Raw genomic sequence first — 12,114 nt, 5'->3', positions numbered from 1 at the left:
TGTAACTATCCAACTGCAATTATTCTGTATGTAACTAAGTAGGCAGTGACTCCTGAAGGCACTTAGAAATGCCTACTCAAATTTTTAAAAAATTTATTGCCCCGATGCCTCCGTCCTTACACTTTGCATTTTTTTCCTTAAATGTTTGATTTTCATGGAATGAATCCTACCTGAAAGAAAAGAGATCTTTTCCTTTTCATTTCTTACCTATATTTAAAATGATGCTCTACACAAATTATTTTGTTTGGATTTCTCCCTCAACCTGTTGATTCGTATTTATCCTTCTATTAATAACTCTTATTTTTTGTCTCTCAATATATATATTTCTACTACAACTGCTTTTGTAGCAGCAACATGTACATTTAGTTATTCCCTTCTACTACTGGTAATAAATACTGTGGTTTTTAAAATGTCGCATCTAAAATATGGTGAATTGAAAACAATTCTTAACAAAAGAATAATGACATGGCAAAAATAACTCTAATGATACATCAAACCAGTGAGTTTCGTGATTATAATTTCTATATAGATCAACTTTATTTGACAAAATGTTCCATGTTTATAAGAGCTCCTTCTCAGGACTACCATGACTACTGCAGGGACAATGAGCTTCTGATCTGGGATTATAATTTAGAATAATTAAGTTTGTGTTCTATCTCTAAATTTTCTCTCAGTGGCAGGATGAGATATCCATATAGCCTTTTTCTCTCCACTTTTTGCAACCAAATCTGTTTATATGCTAATACTAGAACAAAGTGCTCCACCTTCTGAACGCTGTGTGAGTGGATAAAACAAACTCAGTTTCTCTACTAAACTCTCACAACACGCTTCTGACACCAGGTGTGTGGGAATTTCTCCCTACCAGCAAACAAGCAATCAATTCTGTAGCGGACACAAGCTGAATGTCTTCTAATTCGGCTCAATTCTGACACCGTCTACCTGATGATAGCACCAGTTCCTACAGGTTGAGAGCTCAGTCCCCAAAACTGCCCCCTACTACTTCAAATGCCAATCGCAAGCCCCAGGTTATTTCACCTGTGATGCTGACCAACCAGTTATAAACTGGAATTCCCAAAACCCCCTCTTTGGGTTAGATTAACTGGTTAGAGCAGCTTACAGAACTCAGGGGAAAAAACGAAAACAAAAACAAAACAAAACAAAAACCAACCTTTTACTAGTTTATTACAAAGGGTATTTTAAAGGATACAAACACAATAGTCAGATGAAGAGACACATAGGACAAGGTCTGAAAGTGCCCCCAGTGCAGACTCTTCTGTACCCGTGGAGCTGGGGTGTGCCACCTTCTTGGCACATGGAAGCGTTCTAGTTAACTTTCCTGGAAGTACCCCCATCACCCATATTTGGCTATTGGCAAGTTCTCAGAACCTAGTCCTTTTGGGTTTTTATGGAAAGTTCATTACATAGGCATGATTGATTAGATCATTGGCCACTGCCGATTAACTTAACCTTCAGCCCCTCTCCTCTCCCTGGAGGTTGGGGAGCACGGCTGAAAGTCCCAATCCTAATCCTGCCTCAGTCCTTCTGGTGACCAGCCCCTATCCTGTAGCTACCTATGGGCTGTCAGCCATCAGTCAACTCATTAGCATACACACACACACACACACACACACTCATCACTTTGGAGATTCCAAAGATTTTAGGAGTTGTATGCCAGGAAACAGGGTAAAGACCAAAATTTCACAATATCACCATGTGTTTTTATAAATTAATAACATTGGATATTAAGTCAGTCTTCTATTTGGTGCTTTTGTAATGAAGAAACTGAGGTCCTCTACATGCTCTCTTAACCAAGTTGGTTGCATCTGACAGATTTACTGGACTATTTCCTTCCCTTGTTTTCCTCCCTATGAGACACAAAAGATGTAAAGATGATTCTTTACAACCAGTAGGACACCCCTGTATACTACGAACGTTCTGCTTTTACTAGTTGAGTTGTCTACATATCAAGAGTCAGTTGTATGTTTCTCGCCCTGTTTCTGTTGGTTATAAATGTAAATAAACAACCATTAATTAGTTATATGAAAACTATATATAGCAAAAAGAAAGAAGGTTGATTCTATGAAAACTAAGTTGACAGTTCTTAAAGGATATAATAAAAATGAGTTACTTAAAAAATACTGCTGTCAAATTAGGTGTTGGTCAAATAACTGGAATGACTGCAGGACAAACATAAAAATCTGGAAAACTGCATTGTATGATTCTTGAAGGTCTTGTACAACTTTGAAAAATGAAAATGGTAGACAATATGTTATAGATAGATTTAGGCAAGATACATAATAAACCACTGGCTATTTTATTTAAAAATATCTTGGCCCTGGATTTTGTTAAAAGAAAAAGGCAAATGAGAAAATATCTATATGCTTTAATTAAAATTATAAGCTTTGGTCATGTGCTTCTCATGTAATAAAAAATAAAATAAAATGATGAGGTTAATGTATGTGTATACCCTTTTTACAATTTCCCATTTTAACTTTTTCTGATTAACCAACAAATTATTAATTTTGGTTTCACAGGAAAAGAGAAATTAAGGAATTAAACTAATTAAGGAATTCATTTAGCTATAGTCATTCTTTCGGTTATAAATTCTTTCTTTAGGTACACTGTCAAAATTATCCTACATATTCAGTAATTCTTATTCATTTGGTAGAAGAAAATAAATATGTCTGGACTCCACTAATATCACATTATGAACAATTAAGGTGAAGTCATATTGAATTATTAGTACAAGTAATTTAAAAAGAGTAAATTTAATATTATAACATAATGACACTTAAAAAGGGAAATTCTGACAAATTGGAAAATACTTTTCTTCACATTAATACCAGATCTGACACTATCACTTCTATAGGTAAACAATTCCTACCACACTACCTACTCCAAATTAAAATCCTAGCTAGGCAGTCTAGCCCTGGTATAATTACTGACCTTTATCTGATTTTTCCTATATAATCTCTATATTCAGAGCTTCCATTAGTCCCCCCTATGCTTTTTGATGAAATAAAAAGGAGTGCCTGCACAGTGCAGAACTTACAGAGCAAGCGAAGAACATCTTTGTGAAAATTCAAGGAAGGAACTCCTTCCTCTGTATAGAAGCAGCACAACAAAAGGTTTTATTGTTTGGTTAGTGGAGCTTGGTCTGGATTTCAGCCAGCTTGTACCCTGGTCTGGGTACCCTTGTGGAGTGGGCAACATATAAAAACTTATCCAGCAGCCTTCTTTAAATCTCAGCAAGTCTAATTACTCAGTATTATTCTAATTTTTCTTATTCTTTTTAAAATTTGTACCTTGTTGTTTGTGATGTCCTTGCTGATTCCACATCCTAATATCCACATCCAGATTGAATCAGTCATTGTCTTTTCCAGGTTACCTCTCTAACTTTATGTTTTTTATTATTGTGTTAAATATACTGTATTAGGCTTACATTACACAACTCACTTCTTTACTAGACAATAGGATTCTTAATTGCAAATTTAAATCTAATATTTGGGGCCATCTATTATATCCACTACTTTTGAAAATGTATTTTTTGAATGAATGAATGAATGAATTCAGGCATGGATGACTTGGATTGACAGGTGTATGTGGATGAATAAATTAATGGATAAATAAAATGCTTTTGTAATTATCTAAAGTATCCTATTTCAATATTCATCTGTTAAGACTCTATGCATCAGATTTCTATTCAAATTTCCTATTTGCCATTTTTTTTTCTGATCTCATTTTAACAATCCAAGGTGAATGATTTCTAATAACCCACAACAATGGTATACACAGCAAATAGTCACAAAGCTTGGTCTATACCAAGAGCTTTCCATACTTTCTCTCATAATCTTCTCCAAGACCCAAGAGGACAGCAGCTCTAATTATTACTATAAGTAATAATAATAATTTATAATTGCTTATTCACCCCACACCCCGGAGTGCTGAAGTAACCTGTCCAAGGTAATATGATTTGAAAGTGTTGGAACTCCATCTGATGTCTTCTCTGTAGTTCAGAGCCCAAATTTATAACCACTATATTATACTGCTCTTATTTACGCATTTTGGTACTCTACCAAAGTCAAGTGTTGGGCCCAACAGCTATTACTTAATAAGTGGTAATTGAGCAAATTAACTAATGAAATTTAAGTGAAGCTCTCCTCAGAGAAATTGCCTTCACTTTCTCCCAACATGGATGTCTTCAGGTAATCACATTTATCTGAAAAAGCATATTACAAAGAATTTCTAAACACCCAGTTGCAAGGATTAATACTATAATCTGTTTATAAAATCATATTTTAAAACAAGCTATCCAGTGTTAACATTTTCCCCTAAAACAAACTAATGTAAAATATAAGACAAGATGTCATACGCCTGAGCTGTGAAACATACTGCAGACATTACAGAAATTTTTCTTAACCAATGCTACATTTGTGAGAAAACAATATTATAGTGCTAATGAACTTATCATATAACAAACTCATTAGTTTTCTTAACTCCTCCTTAAATGTACTGAAGATAAATGATTTCTGTATATTTTTCCTATTTAGTAGATAAATAGTTTGAGAATACAGCAATACATAAACATGGTTCCTGGCTTGCGAAGAGACAGACCAGTAAGTAGGCTTCAAACAAGCAGCACACAGGAAGTTCATGTCACAAACTCTCTGGACGAGGAGGAGGGAGCCAACCCTGAAGGACAAATGGGACTCAACCAGAGGGAAATGAGTGGAGTTGGGGAAAGGCCCGGATTCAGGAGAAATCTCCGGTATGCTTGGGGACATTCAAATCAGCATCACAAAGCTAAGAAGTTTGGCCTTTACCTTGAGTGTGAGGAAAAGTCATTGCCATGTTTTTTCTGATCTCATTTAAAGGGTTTATAACCCCCATGATCGTGCCACTTGCATTTAAAACCCTCATGAAGGGTTTTAAATGAGCAAATTAGGATTCAACTGATACTCTAGAAAGATGACTCTGGCTGCAGTGTAGGGGTATTGGATTTGACAGGAGAGAAAGTGGAGGCAATTTCAAGAGAGGTGACAGAGACCAGAACTAAGTTAATGACAATGTGGAGAGAGAAACATCCCACTTTGTCTATATGTACCTTGTTAGCCTTATCGCTGCTTAGCACTTTGCATCCAACACCCTGGCAGGAAGGTAGAAATGCTGATTTTACTTGACAGAAATTTTTACCTACCTTCCATCTCTACTCCATTTTAAAATGTAATTCAACACTTAGTTTGACAAGTCTGAATCCTTCAGCCAAATCCAAAACTCTTACATGGCACAACTTTTATTTTATATTTCAAACACTATCATTCCTAGCAATATGTGTTTTTAAAGCACATGCATGTTTTCTTCATTATACCTAAAGGTCTGTTTCTCTCCTTTCTCTACACATCAGATTTCCATTCAAATTTCCTATTTGTCATTACATGGAAGTAAAATAATTGTTCTTTTTTTTTTTTTTTTTTTTTCCATCCAAGCCCCACACTACTCAAAGATGCCAAGGAGGAGGTGGGAGTAGGCAGGTGAATCAAACTTTTAAAAGATGATATAATCAGTGTCAAGTCCAGGCCCTACCTAGCAAATAAGTACGTCCTGCGTTAGTTACACAAACATGAGAAGGACAACTAGAATAGACAAAATGGTCATGGAAAAGAGGAATAAATTAAAGCAAGCATTAAAGATAAAATGAATTTTGTTAGCATGTGGGAAACAAACAAGAGAACCAAAACAAGAGTGGTAAAAAGGCATAGTGTGAGCAGTCTTCCCTGAATAGAAAAGAAGGAATAAAAATTTTATTAACAAGAGCAAATTTTTCAGGAACACAAAGCATTTAGTCAGAAAGTAAGTTACTGAGATCTGACAGTTACACCTTTCTTCCTCAAGACCACAGTCACTGTGGCAAAGTACGCTCAACTTCACATCTCATCATTTCACATTCTGTATTTCATCATAAAACTAAGTTGTTTTTAAAAATTACAACTGAAGGGTGGGCATGGTGGCTCATGTCTGTAATCCCAGCACTTTGGGAGGCTGAGGTGGCGGATCACCTGAGGCCAGGAGTTTGAGACCAGCTTGGCCAATGTAATGAAACCCCATCTCTACTAAAAATACAAAAACTAACCGGGTGTGGTGGCATGCACCTTTGGTCCCAGCTACTCGGGGGCTGAGGCATGAGAATTGCTTGAACCCAGGAGGCAGAGGCTGCAGTGAGCCAAGATCATGCCACTGCACTCCAGCCTGGGCATTAGAGTGAGACTCTGTCTCAAAAAATAAAAAAATAAATAAATAAAATTAAAAAAATAAGAATTGCAACTGAAATTGCAATTGCATCAAACGTTTGTCTTCTTTCCATTTAGGTGCATAGAGTTTGGAAAATAGATAGGACCTTATTGGGTCCAAATGAACAGATCAAACCATTTTTGGACTATGTAAGACTACAATTAATGTAGATTCTAGTATATGTCCTATAATATTGTATACCATCAGATTTGATAAGTGTATGATCTATGTATTTAAGGCAATAATAAATATTTTGAACACAACAGGACTAATGACTTCACAGTACTCAAATGGTAGGAATGCATAATACATTTTCTTTCTTTCTATTTTTTTTTTGAGACAAGGTCTATCTCTGTTGTCCAGGTTGAAGTGCAAGTGGCATGATCATGGCTTACTGAAACCTTGACCTCCTGGGCTCAAGTGATCCTCCCACCTCAGCTTCCCAAGAAGCTGGGACCACAGGCATGTGCCACCATGCCCATCTAATTTATTTTTTGTAGAGATGGGATCTTACTATGTTGCCCAGGCTGATCTTGACTCCTGGGCTCAAGCATCCTCCCACCTCAGCCTCTTAAATTGCTGGGATTATAGGCATTAGGTGGCACACCTGGCCCAATTTTTAATCAACTAAACAGTTCTACTACCTAGTCTACATTTTAAAATTTTTATCCAAGTAAGTATGTATGTGACATATTTTATATATGCCGTATAGAAATGCTCTTATAGATAAGTATCAAAAATAAATGAAGTATTTATCCATTGGAAAAGAATTAAGTGGAAATGATGAAAAATGCCTACCTGTATATATTTGTGAATGTACCAAGAAGCTTGCTTTCCATCATTCACTGATTCCACTGTAGTGTTAGCCAAACCAATGACATCGCCACCTGCAAATACCCATGGTTCACTGGTTTGCATAGTTTCTGGATCTACTTCTGGGAGACCCCATCTGTTAAATTTTATAGGGCTCAAGGCTTCTTTTACTGGAAAAAAAGTGAAAAACAATAGACAATGACTAATCAACAGACAATTCCATAACAATAATTTTAAAATTAAGAAAAATTATGGTTTAATTATTATTCCAGGGATTCAAACAAGTTTTTAGTAAACTGTAAAAATGAAAAGCTAACAAAACATTGGCGTTAACAACACATTTGAAGTGCACTGACTTAACTTTACACCTCACATACAGGAATTAAAGACCACAGATTTGGTCAATGTTTCAGAGCAGACATTTACGTCTACGAAGTATGGATCTATAAAGAAGGAAAGTACAACCTTTTAAATACATACAAAATACGTTTTCTAAAACTTCATTCATAGCCATCATTTTTACAGATCTCTTACTACTCATATCATCCCAAACTTGTTCATGTGTGTCACTTTTGAAAGTTACATCATGAATTCAGGTCAATGGCTAATCTCCTTTTTACAACAAAACAGTTTATAAAGCAAAATGAGACAAAATATTTAACGTTTTCGTTAAATTATTTGCACTTACTATTAAGCAATTTAATGGATCTAGTATATAGTTACATTTAGCCAGCAATTTCTGCTTTGTTTTGTTAAAAGCAACAAATGCAAACATTACCATTAATTCCTTGTGGAAATTGCTCTGTAAAGTAGTTTCGCAATTATTTGCTAAATATGCTGCATTCCAATGATTTTAAAAGAGTCATGGAAGAGGAATGAGGTTGTGCTTCTTTAAGAAAAATATCTAACGAATATTTTGAAAGCATAATACTGATATTTGGAAGAGATCAATGGATGCAATTTAGAGAAAGGGTTGAACAAGAGAAGAAATGAAGAAAGGTGGACAACACCCCATTTGATGGAGTAAACTGAGTAAGCCAGTGTTTAGGATAAAATGTTCTCTCCAGGTAATGATGTCATAATTTTTAAGCAAAGCATCTCAGACTAAGGGCCTTATTCTTTACTCCAACTCAAAAGAGAAAAAATTAATCACAACTTAAAGTAAAGGAGGAGAGCTTGGTAGATTTTGGAACAAAAAAGTTAGTTGTTGAAATGATTTATGAATCAAGTATAAGGCAAAAGAGCCAAATATAAAAAATGTTATTTTGACACCTAAAACCAGTTTCTTCTGAGTAAAATAGAGAAAAAAAAAGAAATAAAATAAACATTGGTATATATTTGTAGCTTTCTATTTAAAGAATGTTAGTGTTGTAGAAAATTATTGAGGGATTACTGTTGATTGTGTTTTTCCCACAAGACCACAGGTTCCATGAGAACAGGAATGTGTCCACACTGCTTGCCTCTGTTTTACAGAGCACACTACAGTTCTTGAAGCAGAGGACACTCATTGGATTGATGGATGAATGAATGAATGAGTAGACGGGTCAGTGATATCATACTCAGGTTTTTATTTTAAAATCTTCTACTGTTTCTATTTGTTTTTTCATCTTTCACTGAGAGAAAAATTAAATATTCATGCAATTACTTTCAAAGCAGAATGGCATTTTGAGGAAATTTTTCTAATGTTTTTAAAGGTCACATGAAAACAGACCTTTATCATTTGTTCCCCATTGCATAACAGATCATCACTATCATCTGTTGACAGTTACTTGAGTTGTAAGAAAGTCAATAGTGAGTATGGCTCATCAATTCAACCTATTTTAATAATGGCAACTGTAACACACCATCACTGAATGATGTATGTAATGAGCTTTATAAATAGCAGCAAGGGGTAAAAATAAATTCTGTTCTATCAGAAATGACTTTATGTTTCCAAAACTTTGGCCTACAAGAGATATGAAATAAAGATAATTATTAAAAAGATTAGAAATTCAAAATTTTATCACTAGGAGATAAAAGCTTTTTTTTTTTTTTTTTTTTTTTTTTTTTTTTTAAAGTACAGATTTCACTCTAAGCTTGAGCAGGATAGGAATAATTCCTTAGTTATCTCTGAGTCCCACGACATCAATTAGAGTCAAAGATATGTTTACAGTTGGCCCTCTGTATCTATGGGTTCACATCTCTGGATTCAATCCACTGTGCATTGAAAATATTTGGGAAAAAAACAGAATGTTTATGTCTGTACTGAACATGTACATACATTTTTCTATTATTCCCTAAACAATATAGTATATCAACTATATATACAGCATTTACATTGTATTAGATATACCATAAGTAATCCAAAGATGATTTAAAGTATATGGGAGGATATATGTAGATTATATGCAAATAATACACCATTTTCTGTAACAGACTTGAGAGCATAGATGGATTTTGGTATCCACGGGGGATCCTGGAACCAAGCCCCCATAGATGTGAAGGGATAACTTTATTGTGAAGTTACTGAAGCTCAAGTAGGGTCCCTCACTTGCATGGGACTCTTTCAAAGCCCTGTGCCTAATTTCAGATCTCTAAATTTTCCTTTTCTTAATGAAGAGCTCTCAAATTGTATAAGCTTCAGGCTTCATAACATTTGAATGTTCACTTGAGCACAGTGAATTGTACACAGGAGGTGCTGAATAAATGCTTCACAAATTGAAGTTCTTGAAGAATGTGCTTTACCATATTTTAGGATGCAAAAAATGCACATAGAACAATTCACTTTAACACTCCACCTGTCACAAACTCGGTTAATAAGTAGTCAGGAAATGTTACTCTGAGTTTAATAAGTAACTTTGCATTTCTTAAAATATTTAGCACCAACATCATAAGCCACCCTAGGGGCATTTATTTGTGAATTTAAAAGCACTCTTCTGTTCACAGGCATTTCTATTGTATATGCATTGTGTTATTATGTGTCCCTAAACATTCGTAATACTCATGTATACTTCTAAAAATAAGCTTTCTTTCCTCAATATATATTTACCCTTTGAAGTCTTAAACCTGAATATCAACTGTTTTAATTATTTTATCATTTGTAATATCCAGCTAACCTCATTATAAATCAAACAATTCTTTGATACTCTATTCTAAAATAGAAAAAGGATCTTCTTTCATATTAAAAATCATCTCGGCCTCCTTTTGAAAATTAACTGCCAAATTTCCTCCTGCATATTTTGGAGACCTTCAAGTTTAACATGTTCCTAATTTCATTCCAGAAATAAAAAGAAAAACCAAGAGATCACACAGCTGGTTATGAGGTTACTAACATCAATCAAAATAGAGATCATCTGTATATATTTTAACGCCCAATATTTGGCTCATCAAATATCTACAAAAAGATCACTAAGAAAGTAGAACATGGACAACTTTTATAAATATAAGCAATGCTACAGCAGGTCAGAAATGTTTTCTTTCAGAAGCACTAAGCACCAAGAATGACTGTATCACAAGCACCAAGAATGATTGTATGACCAAGAATGACTGAACATCAAATGGTTAGGATCATTTCCTTGTACATACAGTGGACTCTATTTAAGCAAACATAATATTCATATATGATTCATACTGTATATGAATTTACTGAAACTTTGTTAAATCTGATTATGGAGATAAATACTTTTCCTAATTTCAACAATTCTTTTAACATATAGCCATTATTTTAATTATTTGTTTTTTAAGCTTAGAACTAAAATCAAGGATTCAGTGAAAAAATCCACGTGCATGTTATTCATAATTTCTCAGAAAGGAATTCATTTATTTAGTTGCTCCTTATGAAGAAGACGCTCACCCTCATCGTAACTGTTCTTCTATGAACTCCCCACAGCTCTTTTACATCTCTGCTGATACATTTAACTTGGAATACAATAAAAATAAATCTCAGAAGCAAATCTTCTGTTCTGTCTTTACCCAGCTTGGAAGGAGTGAAAGCATAAGTGGATGAAAAATGTATATTTACATTTGCAAACCAAATAACTGCTTGCCATTTTCTCTGAAGTGTTAAATGAATATTAATAGAAGGATTGTATTATTCCTTTCTTGTTTATAAAATGGGGAGGGGGATTTTCTGTTATGTTCATGCACAGTTTTCTCACAGATTTCCATGAGATTGCTTCTTGATGGAGACTGTGGCATATGTCCCAGGAGCTCCATAGTTGAACAGAAAAAGAACTTGAAAAAGAATCCCAAAACATGCTTATTCACAGTCTATATTATTCTTCAATTGGGAGAGAAATTTGTTAAAAGATATGGTGCCTGGAATTTTATGCAGTCTTTATAAAGAATGAAAACGTCCTTAATTCATACCAAACATTCAAGATTTATGTTAATTTCTGCTTTAATTACTACTATGTTCAAATGAGCTTATTTAAAAAACAAAGACACTCTGAGGTAGCTTTATAACAAGAAATGGTTTTGAAATTGGAACTTTTAGTCAATTTAATGTTATGCATGAAATGATTTTTTATACAGACTTAATGGTATTGTGACACACAAGTTCTTCAATAAGCCACAGCTTAAAATTGCAGAAACCGTCCCTCAGGGACACATCACTGGCAGATGCAGATTGCCAAGGTCAATTAAACTGATGTAGCTGTGCTGTCATATATGTAAAAGAGAAACCCACAAGCATATGACAAGTATATTTCTCAGTGTTTATAAAAAGATGTCAAGAATGTTATATTTTAGTACACAAATATAAATTAATTCTCCATACACAATAAAACAATACAACAGATATCATAATGAAAAAGGATTATTAGTATTCTTTGGAGAGTTTGGTGTGTTATAAAATAATGGGGAGAATAAAAACTTTCAACATTTACAATAAAATGATACCTTGAAAACATAGATGAATTCATCTATGTCCTTGTTGTTTAATTTTTACATAACCTATTACTGAGTAGGACCAAAGCACAATGAAACTAAAAGGCGAGCTGAGGGAGTAATCTCAGTAAGGCAGTGCTAAAAGCA

The 12,114-nt window shown here is 34.3% G+C and overlaps 1 protein-coding gene across 3 annotated transcripts in view; it reads right to left on the bottom strand.

The window, feature by feature from the left end:
- DPYD (dihydropyrimidine dehydrogenase) overlaps positions 1-12,114 on the bottom strand; it is an 844,938-nt gene that overhangs the window by 452,693 nt on the left and 380,131 nt on the right. For all 3 annotated transcript variants that reach the window (XM_007977863.3, XM_007977867.3, XM_037982468.2), the window contains one exon: positions 7,087-7,271. In XM_007977863.3, coding sequence (XP_007976054.3) covers positions 7,087-7,271 — 185 coding nt within the window. The remainder of the gene's footprint in view (positions 1-7,086; positions 7,272-12,114) is intronic.

This window comes from Chlorocebus sabaeus, chromosome 20 (assembly GCF_047675955.1).
Source record: "Chlorocebus sabaeus isolate Y175 chromosome 20, mChlSab1.0.hap1, whole genome shotgun sequence".
NCBI classification, from domain to species: Eukaryota; Metazoa; Chordata; class Mammalia; order Primates; family Cercopithecidae; genus Chlorocebus; species Chlorocebus sabaeus.
This window is presented reverse-complemented; position numbering and strand designations above follow the sequence as displayed.